Source organism: Rhinatrema bivittatum, chromosome 5 (assembly GCF_901001135.1).
Source record: "Rhinatrema bivittatum chromosome 5, aRhiBiv1.1, whole genome shotgun sequence".
NCBI classification, from domain to species: domain Eukaryota; kingdom Metazoa; phylum Chordata; class Amphibia; order Gymnophiona; family Rhinatrematidae; genus Rhinatrema; species Rhinatrema bivittatum.
Window position 1 is genome coordinate 267006325 of NC_042619.1, and position 14060 is coordinate 267020384.

A 14060-nucleotide genomic window follows, 5' to 3' on the forward strand; every position below is an offset into this window, starting at 1 on the left:
GGATCACTTATGGGATTACTTCAACAGAACACTGTTGGGTGAAACTAGAGAAGAAGTAAGGACTGTGATTGTAATGGTAGCGATCTTGGATGCTGTGCAGCCCTCCTGCCTGCAGGGGCCCTCAGTGGGCTGTAGTCTGATCTGTGCAGGCTTGCCTCAAAGGCCCATGCAGCAGCCCTGCCATGCCTTAAAAGCCTGCCTCATCCACAGTCCAGGGATTCATCATAAGAGTCTCCCTTGCTCCTTGCTGTGGCCACCCCTACACTTTATTCTGCCTTGTCCTTGTTCCTGCTGAGAGCCCTTCTTGCTTATTCATGTCTGTTTCCCCTAGCTCCTATTTGGCCTCCCAGTGGTCTTTTGCCTGGTCTGATCTTTGTCTTGTCCTGCACTTGTTTCTGCTTTGCCCTGTCCCTGTCCAGTCCTGGGTGTCTTACTTGTTCTGCCCCTGCTTTGTCTTGTTCCTGATTTGCCATGCCTTGAACTTTGTCCCTGCTCTGTTTAATTCCTGTCTCCTTGTCTGTTCTGTTAAGAACATGCCATACTGGGTCAGACCAAGGGTCCATCAAGCCCAGCATCCTGTTTCCAACAGTGGCCAATCCAGGACACAAGAACCTGGCAAGTACCCAAAAACTAAGTCTATTCCATGTAACCATTGCTAATGGCAGTGGCTATTCTCTAAGTGAACTTAATAGCAGGTAATGGACTTCTCCTCCAAGAACTTATCCAATCCTTTTTTAAACACAGCTATACTAACTGCACTAACCACATCTTCTGGCAACAAATTCCAGAGTTTAATTGTGTGTTGAGTGAAAAAGAACTTTCTCAGATCAGTTTTAAATGTGCCACATGCTAACTTCATGGAGTGCCCACTAGTCTTTCTTATATCTGAAAGAGTAAAAAACCGATTCACATCTACACATTCTAGACCTCTCGTGATTTTAAACACCTCTATCATATCCCCCCTCAGCTGTCTCTTCTCCAAGCTGAAAAGTCCTAACCTCTTTAATCTTTCCTCATAGGGGAGCTGTTCCAGTCCCTTTATCATTTTGGTCGCCCTACTCTGTACCTTCTCCATCGCAATTATATCTTTTTTGAGATGCGGCGACCAGAATTGTACACAATATTCAAGGTGCGGTCTCACCATGGACCGATACAGAGCCATTATGACATTTTCCGTTTTATTCACCATTCCCTTTCTAATAATTCCCAACATTCTGTTTGCTTTTTTGACTGCCGCAGCACACTGAACAGACGATTTCAATGTGTTATCCACTATGATGCCTAGATCTCTTTCTTGGGTAGTAGCACCTAATATGGAACCTAACATTGTGTAACTATAGCATGGATTATTTTTCCCTAAATGCATCACCTTGCACTTGTCCACATTAAATTTCTTCTGCCATTTTGATGCCCAATTTTCCAGCTTCACAAGGTCTTCCTGCAATTTATCACAATCTGCTTGTAATTTAACTACTCTGAACAATTTTGTATCATCTGCAAATTTGATCACCTCACTTGTCTTATTTCTTTCCAGATCATTTATAAATATATTGAAAAGTAAGGGTCCCAATAAAGATCCCTGAGGCACTCCTCTGCCCACACCATTCCACTGAAAAAATTGTCCATTTAATCCTACTCTCTGTTTCCTGTCTTTTAGCCAGCTTGTAATCCACGATAGGACATCGCCACCTATCCCATTACTTTTTATTTTTCCTAGAAGCCTCTCATGAGGAACTTTGTCAAATGCCTTTTGAAAATCCAAGTACACTACATCTACAGGTTCACCTTTATCCACATGTTTATTAACTCCTTCAAAAAAGTGAAGCAGATTTGTTGGGTAAAGCCATGCTGACTTTGTTCCATAAAACCATGTCTTTCTATATGTTCTGTGATTTTGATGTTTAGAATACTTTCCACTATTTTTACTGGCACTGAAGTCAGGCTAACTGGTCTGTAGTTTCCCGGATCGCCTCTGGAGCCCCTTTTAAATATGGGGATTGCATTAGCTATCCTCCAGTCTTCAGGTACAATGGATGATTTTAATGACAGGTTACAAATTTTTACTAATAGGTCTGAAATTTCATTTTTTAGCTCCTTCAGAACTCTGGGGTGTATACCATCCGGTCCAGGTGATTTACTACTCTTAAGTTTGTCAATCAGGTCTACCACATCTTCTAGGTTCACCGTGATTTGGTTCAGTCTATCTGAATCAGTACCCATGAAAACCTTCTCCATTACGGGTACCTCCCCAACATCCTCTTCAGTAAACACCGAAGAAAAGAAATCATTTAATCTTTCCGCGATGGCCTTATCTTCTCTAAGTGCCCCTTTAACCACTCGATCTTCTAACGGTCCAACCGACTCCCTCACAGGCTTTCTGCTTCAGATATATTTAAAAAAGTTTTTACTGTGAGTTTTTGCCTCTACGGCCAACTTCTTTTCAAATTCTCTCAGCCTGTCTTATCAATGTCTTACATTTAACTTGCCAACGTTTATGCATTAACCTATTTTCTTCTGTTGGATCCTCCTTCCAATTTTTGAATGAAGATCTTTTGGCTAAAATAGCTTCTTTCACCTCCCCTTTTAATGCCGGTAATCGTTTTGCCTTCTTTCCACCTTTCTTAATGTGTGGAATACAACTGGGTTGTGCTTCTAGGATGGTATTTTTTAACAATGACCACACCTCTTGCACACTTTTTACTTTTCTAGCTGTTCCTTTCAGTTTTTTCCTAACTATTTTTTTCATTTTATCAAAGTTTCCCTTTTGAAAGTTTAGCACGAGAGCCGTGGATTTCCTTACTGTCCCCCTTCCAGTCATTAAATCAAATTTGATCATATTATGATCACTATTGCCAAGAGGCCCCACCACCGTTACCTCTCTCACCAAATCCTGTTCTCCACTGAGAATTAGATCTAAAATTGCTCCCTCTCTCGTCGGTTCCTGAACCAATTGCTCCATAAAGCTATCATTTATTCCATCCATCTCTCTAGCATGTCCTGATGATACATTTACCCAGTCAATATTGGGGTAATTGAAGTCTCCCATTATTACCGCACTACCAATTTGGTTCCCTAATTTCTCTTAGCATTTCACTGTCAGTCTCACCATCTTGACCAGGTGGACGGTAGTATACTCCTTTCACTTTGGTCTTCCCCGACACAAGGGATTTTTACCCATAAATATTCAATAGTGCATTTAGTCTCGTGCAGGATGTTTATCCTGTTGGACTCTATGCCATCCCGGACATAAAGCACCACACCGCCTCCCGGGAGCTCCTCTCTGTCGTTGCGATATAATTTGTACCCCAGTATAGCACTGTCCCATTGGTTGTCCTCCTTCCACCATGTCTCTGAGATGCAAATTAAGTCTATATCATCATTCACTGCTATACATTCTAATTCTCCCATCTTACTTCTTAGACTTCTGGCATTAGCATACAAACATTTCAAAGTTTGTTTTTTGTTTGTATTTTCATTCTGCTTTTTAATTGATAGGGATAAGTTAGAATTTTTTAGCTCAGGTGAGTTTTACTTACAGGCACTTGGACTACTTTTCTTATTGTTGGAATCTCACTGTCGGGATGCCCTAATTCTAATGCATCATTAGTATCCTTTGAAGATACCTCTCTCCAAACCATGCACTGCTGAATGACTGTCGGCTTTCCACTTTGTTCTAGTTTAAAAGCTGCTCTATCTCCTTTTTAAAGGTTAGCGCCAGCAGTCTGGTTCCACCCTGGTTAAGGTGGAGCCCATCCCTTTGGAAGAGACTCCCCCTTCCCCAAAAGGTTCCCCAGTTCCTAACACCATCGCCTCATCCATGCATTGAGATTCCGGAGCTCTGCCTGCCTCTGGTGACCTGCACGTGGAACAGGGAGCATTTCAGAGAATGCTACCCTGGAGGTTCTGGATTTACGTTTTCTACCTAAGACTCTAAATTTGGCTTCCAGAACCTCCCTCCCACATTTTCCTATGTCACTGGTGCCCACATGTACCACGACAGCTGGCTCCTCCCCAGCACTGTCTAAAATCCTATCTAGGTGACGCGTGAGGTCCACCACCTTCGCACCAGGTAGGCATGTTACCAGGCAATCCTCATGCCCACCAGCCACCCAGCTGTCTACATTCCTAATAATCGAATCACCAACTATGACGGCCGACCTAACCCTTCCCTCCTGGGCAGTAGGCCTTGGGGAGAAATCCTCGGTGCGAAAGGACAATGCATCACCTGGAGAGCAGGTCCTTGCTACAGGATGCTTTCCTGCTACACCAGGTTGATGATCTCCATTCATGAGACCTTCTTCCTCCAAGGCAGCACCAGGGCTGCCAGTCTGAAGTTGGGACTTGGCTACTATGTCCCTGAAGGTCTCATCTATATACTTCTGTCTGCCTCAGCTCCTCCAGGTCTTCCACTTTAGCCTCCAGAGATTGGACTCGTTCTCTGAGAGCCAGGAGCTCTTTGCATCGCATGCACATGTACAACTTCTCACCGGTGGGTAAAAAATCATACATGTGACACTCGATGCAAAAGACTGGGAAGCCCCCCTTGTTACGAGTGCGCGCGGAGCGCGGTCGTCTCAAGCGGGTGGTGAGCCCTTGGGCCACGGCAGGACTGAAGGAGGAGCCCCAAGCCACACCGTGGGAGGTGAGCTGGGCAGGCATGGTGAGCCAGGCGGGTACAGAAGCAGGGGAGCAGGTACAGAGTCTGACCCTCAGCCGGACCTGCACGCCCATGGCAACCAACACTGGGAAGTTGATTGATGAACGGTCCTCCGACTGTTCCCGGCCCTTTCGGACCTGCCGCTGGGTACGGCAATGGGCGGCAGGCCAGACAGAGGCGAGGGCAGACAGAGTCCTTTACACTGAAGACATCGTAGACAAGGCAGGTGCAGACATCGTAGACAAAGGCTAGTGCAGACATCGAAGAGGAGGGCTGGAAGGAGACATGGGCACTGTCCCTGAGGGCGCCCTACTCAGCCCACCCACGGGACTGAGTCGTGGACCACCCCGTCCCATACGCGCCCTACTCAGCCCAGGAAGGCTGGTCGCGGACCACGCTGAGAGCGGGAGAGCACCAGGAAAGGTCCAGTCGAGAAGGAACTCCGATGCCGGGACCAATGACATCCGAAGCCCCGTCGGCTGGCAGGAACAGAAGCTTCAAGAGCCTGGGGGACGAGTCCCTCCTGTTGGCCACACCAGGGCCCAACAGGCCAGAAGGCTCAGGAGCCAGACGAGGACATAGGGCAGAACAACCGGAACTGGAACAGGATCAGGCGGCTTCAGGAACAGACATCAAAACAGGACAAGGCACCATCAACACAGGCAAGACCACGGATGACCTGGATCGAGGAGAAGGTTACAGGCAACTGTAGAGCCCGATCCGAAGGCAAGTTGCAAGTGACAAGAAAGTCCTTATATACTGGAGGTTGTAGGCAACTCCCTGGGAGGAGTTTGCCAGGACCGCCCCTCGCTGGCCCTATAAGTGGGGTAGAGAGCTGCGGGCCGGCCCCTAGGAGAAGGGCGTCGCCAAACAGGAAGTCCAAACGCATGCATGCAAGCCACAGGCAGGCCTCAGGAACAGCTAGGCCTCCCAGGCCCTGGAGCAAGTCCCGGATGGTGCACAGGAGAGGCCCTGGCTTCGCAGCGGCCTCCGGGAGGAAGGTAAGATACCTCCTGTAGCGCAGCAACAGGGGGGATCGCAACACCCCTCTTGCTGCTGGACTGCTGCCTTCATCTCAATTTTGATCAGTTCCTAGTTAAGTTTTAGGTTGCTATGGCAGTAGGAATGTGTCTAATTAACGTCCTTGAAATGTATTAATGAATTCGCTATATGTCTGGTAGTGGCCTACATGGGCCTGATCAAACTCTCAATAAAGTTTTTGTTGTTGGGGTTTTTGGTTTGTTTTTTTTTTTTGTGAAAGTGGCACCTGCCTATAAATTAAAGGGTGGGAGGGTTGGGAAATACAAACAGTCTAACTTCAGTTAGTCATCCAGAATGACTCACTGCTCTCTTGATTAACAAATGTTGGTACCTATTCAAACCAAATCACACTACCTCAACACCTTTCCAAGGTGAGTAACTGAACTGAAATGTTCAACCTTTTTTCTTAGGTATACACTGCTCCTAGCTTATTTCTAGCTTCTGGCTACTTTTGTTTTTGGGGGGGGGGGGGGGTTGGGTTTTTTTTTTAAAATACAAACACTCAGTTCTGCTTACTAGCTGCCTTACAGACTTTTAAAGATAAACACACTACCAACTGCTTACTAGCTGCCTTATTGACTATTTAAAAATACAAACGGTCTAACTTGTTTATTCACTACCTTACTGACTATTAAAAGCACAAACACACTAAATAATATTCCCAAATAGTTAACTTTGCCCCATTACTTTTAAAAAAAGACAATGTCCCAAGCAAAAACTTATTGATTCCTTTCAGCCACCAGCAAGGTAATCCTCTCCTCTCAGTGCTCCCACTGGAATGTGGGTTACTGAGTTCTTCCCTTGAATATATAATGTGCTTCTAAGGTAAATTAGTGCAAAACAATCCCTTTGGAGATTTACACCTTGCTCATCTCATCTCCTCTCCTCGCCGGCCCTGGTTCCTGCATCTCTTTGCCCTCAGAATGACTTCTCATTCTTGAGACAGCCTGGCCTTCAGTGCTGCCTCTGCTTGAACTCTGCCTGCCCTGACCACAGCTTGCCTTCCTCTCTGTCTGAACACTGCCTACCCTGACTTTGGCAGGCCTTGTCTCTGCCTAATTCCTTGCTCCATGTACCCAGCCAGAGAAGTCCTGCTGACCCAAGGGGGAGGTGGCCAGAAAGGCAGAAGACCCTGCCCTGCTTTAATTAGCCTGCCTAGTATTGACAATAAGAATCAGGGATGGTGATTTCTACACCTGGCTTGCCATTTTGTATTAGCATTTTGAGAACAATTTTAAAGGCCTCTTAGTCGGTCTTGGATATTTTTCAGACATACTGAGGAAAATAGTAAACTATATTTTTTTGACTCAATGTGACTCACACAGTGGCAGTGTGTGGGAACACACACATATGCTCAAAATAGACCTTAGTTTTTCTGAGCTCTGAGAAAGAGCACATTCCATCTCAATGCTATCAAAAGAGGTTATCCACTTGTGTGGCTGTATTTGCATCTGCTTGTCCAAGGAGAAAACGATAAATGAAGCACAAAGGAAGAAGAGAAGAGGGGGCATGAGGGAGAAAGAGCTGGGAGGTTGGGAAGGGTTAAGGGAAAGATAGTGGGCTGGGGAGTGCAATAGGAGAGGGAGGCTGGGATAGAGTGAAGGAGGAATAAGATGGAGAAAGAAGTGTGAGAAGTAAATGAAGGAGATGCAAAAGAATGAATATGTGAAGTATTGATGATGAAAGAAAAGCAGGGAGGAGAGAGATGGGAAGAAGAGACAGGTAAGAGGAAATGTCAGCTGAGGGGAGAGGAAGAGCTAGAAAAGAAGAAAAGTAATAGAAGGTAAAGTAAAATGGAAAGAAAATAGAAAAAGGAGTCCAGAGAATCCATAAAATGAAAGGACAAAATGGAGTAAGATGTGGAAATAAAGGTAAAATGTAAAAATGTTTTATTTTCAGTTTAAATATATGATTACGTAACTTTGGACATTTTAAATTTCTATATGTTATTTTTAAATTCTGTTTGTCTGAAAGTGCATTATATAATTTCTTCTCAGGTCTTGCACAAACCAGGTGGCAAACTGCAAGGGGTCGCACCATCGCCCACTGTTGCCAATTCCCTCTCTCCCCACACTGATGTTCCTCAAGATCATCATTCCTGCCCTCTTGTTCTGGCAGCTCACTAGTTCCTCACTTCTGGTCTTCTCTTTCTCGCTGCTATGCTGATCAGCCATCAATCAAGCTGTGGACTGTGACATACCATCTCTGCATTGTTTCAGCCCCACCTCTACTGCTTTCTGGGCACACTTCCAAAGCAAGGGGAACAGCTGGGACCATGTGGCAACTCGCAATCCCTGTTTTCAGGCACCTGGCAATTTCCCAGTGTATATGAGGTGCTGAGCAAATATATTAGTGGTGGAGCCCTGGAGTGTGTAATATAAAGGGACATATCAGCAGAGGCATCTGTAGTGGGAACTGGGATGAGCGTGAGAAGTTAGGAACCATCAGTTGAGAGAGGGGGATGCATCAAGAATGGTGTATTGTGTGGGAAGTAGGGGGATAGGGCAGAGGTGCCAAATTTTGAAGTCACCCAGGGAAACAAGAAACCCGGCACTGGATCTGGCTATGACATGATAAAAAAAAAACCAAAACACTTTCTGGAATTTTATTATTTGAAAAATAAGTGAAAAATTAATACAAGTATGAAAGATACAAATAATCAATCTCACCAAATGAGTATAGTTTTCCAACTGCATCCATTCACTGATTTATATAACTCAGCTCAACCTAGCTGACAGCGGCTAAAGAGTATGAGTAAATGCTGACCAGTAGATTTACTGGTCTCTTTTTTACCTATTAATCATTTTCTGTGCAGCATAAAGCTAACAAATTAGTCAGGATACTGTGCATTGATCTGTCTGCTGGTTTTACAATGTAGGAAATAAATGCACTTGCCATTCACTTTGTATATCAGGTATACTAGCAATCAAACTCAAGGTTAATAAACTTACTTTAAGTTTCAGGTCATGGAAAAATCTTTTGGAATACATATTCTGATTTGCATAATTCATTCCACAAGACATGGATTCTGAATACAAATCCTCTGAATACATATACTCAGTTTGATAAATGAGGTGCTGAAAATTATAAGAAGATTCTAGAGGTTCAATTCCATAGCTTAAATTCCTGAACTGCAGAAATCCCCTGAGAAAAGAAAAGAAAATCCTTAACGAACTATAAATGCACTGTAATGAAACTAGAAAACAAAGGGTAACTTTTGGATAAGGTCTAACATTTGCTGTAGTTTTCAGAGCAGTGTTACAAAATACATTGTTCAGAACTGTATCTGACTGGTTTAGTTTGCATACAATGTCACTTATGATAGGGGTGCTCAAAATGGTCCTTGCCCCCCCCCCCCCCCCCAGCCAGTCAGGTTTTCAGGATATCTCTAATAAATATGCAGGAGATGTATTTGAATGCACTACCTTTTATGTATACAAATATTTCTCAAACATATTCATTAGAGAATGATATATCCTGAAAACCCGATTGGCTGGAAGGGCCCCAAGGACCGGTTTGAGCACCCTTTCTTATGATATAGCAAGCCAACTGGCTCTGGATTTTCAGGATAGGTGGATCCAGTCCTGGTATTATTCCCCTGCATGTAGGTACATATAGTCTTGCTTTCTGAGGGAATGCAATAGGTAAATCAGAATAAGTCCCGACATGCAATGGGGTAAAACCACGACTGGATCTACCTGTCGGGAAAATCTGGAGCCGGTTGGCAACCCTACTTCATTCCTAAGACAGCCACCACAAGAAGCAGACAAAGTAAGGTTGTTTGCCTCAAGAATTCAAAGTTGCTTACTTGTAACAGGGATTATCCATAGACAGAAAATAAAATCAGCCACACAGAGTATGCTTGGGGCTTCCTATGCAGTCACCCTCGTGCGAGCTCGGTCAGTATGATACAAAACTTAAGTATCAGCTTTATCGGGAAGAGGGAGAGAATGTATAGCTGATTTATCCTGCTGTCAATGGAAAAAGAAGACTTGTTGACCTGTAACAGGTGGTATTCATAGACAGCAGGACAAATCAGCTGCACAAGTGGATGACATCATGCGATGGTGCCGACATTGAACAGGTTCTCTCAGAGGTCAGAAAGACCCAGAATTATTTTCAAGCATACGTGGGTGTTTCCATTCAGCTGCTGCCACTCGTCTCCTCAGACTTTTTTCCATCTAAGGGGTGTATTTTATCATTTTATCTTTATTGATTTCTCAATTATAAACAAAACAATTACAGGCAAATTTGTAATTCAGTTCAACCATTAAAGGAAATATATAAACATATATAATCACTGTATTACAAAAACTCAATAATATGGGGGATAATAAAGCAGAGTTACTTATCTGTAACAGGTGTTCTCACAGGACAGCAGGATGTAGTCCTCACACATGGGTGACATCATCAGGATGGAGCCCAATCACGGAACACTTTTGTCAAAGTTTCTAGAACGTTGACTGGCACCTACTGGGCATGCCCAGCATAGCACCAACCCTGCATCCAGCAGGGGTCCCTCTTCAGTCTCGTAATATAGCAAACATACATGCGAAAAAATAAAATAAGAAAACGTAAACGAACCCAACTCCGCGGGGTGGCGGGCGGGTTTCGTGAGGACTAACATCCTGCAGTCCTGTGACACCTGTTACAGGTAAGCAACTCTGCTTTCTCACAGGACAAGCAGGATGCTAGTCCTCACATAAGGGTGAGTACCGAGCTGAGGATGCCCGAGCGAAGCACCAAATGCACCCAAAGACGTGCAACAGGCACAACAACAAGGGTGGAATTTGGTTAGGAGGGCATCCTGAACCCTAACGGGTCGGTGGAAGGATGTTGGTAAGTCAAACTGAAAATAAGTTGTAAAGAACAGACAGGCTGAAGATGGAATCTTGCCTGCCAGCCTTATCTAAGCAATAATGGGCTGCGAATGTATGGAGAGAACTCCAGGTAGCAGCCTTGCATATCTCAGGAAGTGGCACAAAACGGAGGTGCGCTACAGATGTCGTCATGGCCCTAATAGAGTATGCTTTCACACAGTCTTGGAGTGGAATGCCTGCTTGCTGGTAGCAAAAATATATACAGTCTGCCAACCAAGAGGAGAGGGTCTGCTTTCCCACAGGATTTCCAAGTTTGATGGTATCGAACGAAACAATTGAGTGGATTCCCTGTGGGCTCACATGTGGTCTAGATAGAAGGCTAGAGCATGCTTGCAGTCTAAAGAATGCAGAGCCTGTTCTCCTGGATTGGAATGGGACCTGGGAAAAAAGGGAGGTAGGATAATGGAATGATTAATGTGAAATTCCAATACTACCTTTGGTAAAAATTTAGGGTGGGTGCGGAGCACTACCCTGTCATGCAGAATTTTAGTGTAAGGCGGGTAGGTAACTAATGCCTGTAATTCACTATCTCTGCGAGTGGATGTGATCGCAAGAAGAAAAACTACCTTCCAGGTGAGATAGCAGAGATCACAGGAGTGGAGAGGCTCAAACGGAGGTTTCATAAGCCGTCCCAACACTACGTTAAGGTCCCAAACAGGGGCCGGAGGGCGCAGTGCAGGTTTTAAATGGAGCAAGCCTCTCATGAAGCGTGATACTAAGGGTTGTGTTGAAATGTTGAGATTACTTACCTGATAATCTCCTTTTCCTCAGTGTAGACAGATGGACTCAGAACGAATGGGGATAGTATCCGCGTGCTAGCAGTTGGAGACGGATCTGACGTCAGCACGGGGTATATATATCCCCACAGGAAGCGTAGCAACTCAGTAATCTTCCTTGCAAAAGCTGATATGGAAATGTGTACTGACGCTCAGTGAAAAGTGAAACAGGATTCCCCTGACAGATTGATAGTAGCTGGAGACCGCCAGCATTCCCAACCGGAAGGCGTTAACACCTGGTATAGTGTACGCTCTTATGTAAACAAATGACATGGCTTACCTTGAATCGGTGAAACCCATGTACACAGGCAGCTGGGCGGGATGCTGAGTCCATCTGTCTACACTAAGGAAAAGGAGATTATCAGGTAAGTAATCTCAACATTTCCTGGCGTGTAGCCAGATGGACTCAGAACGAATGGGATGTACAAAAACTTTACTCCCAGCCTGGGTGGGAGGCTGCCTGAGGACCATGTAGGACCGCCCTCGCAAAAGCTGAATCCTCCCTGGCCTGGACATCCAGCCGGTAGAACCTGGAGAAGGTATGGAGGGAGGACCACGTCGCCGCTTTACAGATTTCTGCAGGCGACAGCATCCTGGATTCCGCCCAGGATGCCGCTTGTGCTCTGGTAGAATGAGCCTTGACTTGTAGAGGCGGAGACTTCCCGGCCTCCACGTAAGCTGCTCTGATAACTTCTTTAATCCAGCGGGCGAAGGTGGGCCACGAGGCCACTTCACCTTGCTTCTTCCCGCTGTGCAGGACGAACAGATGGTCCGTCTGTCGTACTTCTTGTGTCACTTCCAGATATCTAGGCAGCAATCTGCCAATGTCAAGATGGTGTAATAAACGCCCTTCTTCAGATTTCTTCAAACCCGCCGTGGTAGGCAAAGATATGGTTTGGTTAAGATGAAACTGTGAAACCACTTTCGGTAGAAAGGAGGGAACCGGCCGAAGATGGATAGCCTCCGGAGTGATTCTGAGAAATGGATCACGGCAGGACAGTGCTTGTAGCTCTGAGATGCGGCAGGCTGAACATACCGCCAGCAAGAACACCATCTTCAAGGTTAGAGAACGTAGAGACAGTCCCCGAAGGGGTCTGAAGGTGGATCCCGCGAGGACATCCAAAACAAGATTGAGATTCCAGAAGGGCACTGGCCACTTCAGTGGCGGACGAATATGCTTGACTCCTTGCAGGAAGCGAGAAACATCTGGGTGCTTGGCGATAGTCTTGCCATCCCCCCTGGGACCATAGCAAGACAGCGCAGCCACCTGAACTTTGATGGAGCTGAGGGAGAGACCCTTCTGAAGTCCATCCTGCAGGAAATCCAACACAATAGGGATTGTGGTCGCATGAGGATTGGGTGTCGCACCATGCTTTAAATACCCTCCAGATCCTTACATAGGTGAGGGATGTAGAAAACTTGCGAGCTCGCAGGAGTGTATCTATCACGGGCTCCGAGTAACCTCTTTTCTTCAGTCTAGCCCTCTCAATGGCCAGACCGTAAGAGAGAATTGAGCCGGATCCTCGTGGAGGATGGGACCCTGACGTAGCAGGTCCCTGAGAGGAGGCAGGGGAAGGGGCTCCCCTGCCTGTAGTCTTCTCATGTCCGTGTACCAGGGTCTTCTTGGCCAGTCTGGTGCCACTAAAAGAACTAGGCCCTTGTGCTTCTGAATCTTGTGTATAAGGGCGCCCAGCAGGGGCCACGGCGGAAAGGCGTATAGCAGTGTCCCTGGAGGCCATGGTTGAACCAGGGCGTCGATCCCGTGAGAGAACGGATCTCGCTTGCGGCTGAAGTATCGGGGTACTTGAGCATTGGACCTGTCCGCTAGAAGGTCTATGTCCGGAGTCCCCCACTGATCCACAATCATCTGGAAGGCTGTGGGGGACAGCTGCCATTCTCCCGGATTTAGGCTTTCCCTGCTGAGGAAGTCTGCCACAGTGTTGTCCCTTCCGGCAATGTGGACGGCGGAGATGTCCTGGAGATTCGCCTCTGCCCAAGCCATCAGCGGGGCTATCTCTAGGGACACCTGTCGGCTTCTGGTTCTGCCCTCACGGTTGATGTATGCCACCGTGGTGGCGTTGTCGGACATTACTCTGACTGCCCTGTTCCGCAGTCGGTGAGCAAATTGCAGGCAGGCTAACCGGACTGCCCGTGCTTCTAGACGGTTGATGTTCCACCCTGACTCTTCTCTGTTCCACCGCCCTTGGGCGGTGAGTTCTTCGCAGTGTGCTCCCCATCCGCTCAGGCTGGCATCTGTGGTGAACAGAATCCACGTGGGGGAGGACATCTTCGACCCCCTGCTCGTGTGGTTGGACTGCAACCACCACCGTAACTGGGTCCGCACTCTGGCTGGTAGAGGTAGATGCACGGAGTAATTCCGGAAGCGGGGGCTCCAGCGAGAGAGCAGGGAGCTTTGTAGAGGTCTCATATGGGCCCTTGCCCAGGGTACCACTTCCAGGGTGGATGCCATGAGGCCGAGAACCTGCAAATAATCCCAAGCTATGGGCCGGCTGGCTCCCATCAAGGACCTTAGATGCGTCTGAAGTTTTAACCTTCTCTTGGCGGTGAGACTGACTTTGTCTGCTTGGGTGTCGAACTGGACTCCCAGGTATTCCAGTGATTGGGAAGGCTGTAGGCAACTCTTGTTTAGGTTGACTACCCATCCCAGGCTTTCCAGAAGGGTGATCACTCTGTTGGTTGCCCGAT

General features: G+C 46.5%; 1 protein-coding gene across 4 annotated transcripts in view; it reads right to left on the reverse strand.

Annotated features, from left to right (window-relative positions):
* Nucleotides 1–8301: 8301 nt before the first annotated feature.
* The window catches only part of LOC115092724 (disintegrin and metalloproteinase domain-containing protein 20-like), a 229901-nt gene continuing 224142 nt past the window's right edge, over nucleotides 8302–14060 (reverse strand). For all 4 annotated transcript variants that reach the window (XM_029603982.1, XM_029603983.1, XM_029603981.1 and 1 more), the window contains one exon: nucleotides 8302–8842. In XM_029603982.1, coding sequence (XP_029459842.1) covers nucleotides 8566–8842 — 277 coding nt within the window. In that variant the 3' untranslated portion in view covers nucleotides 8302–8565. The remainder of the gene's footprint in view (nucleotides 8843–14060) is intronic.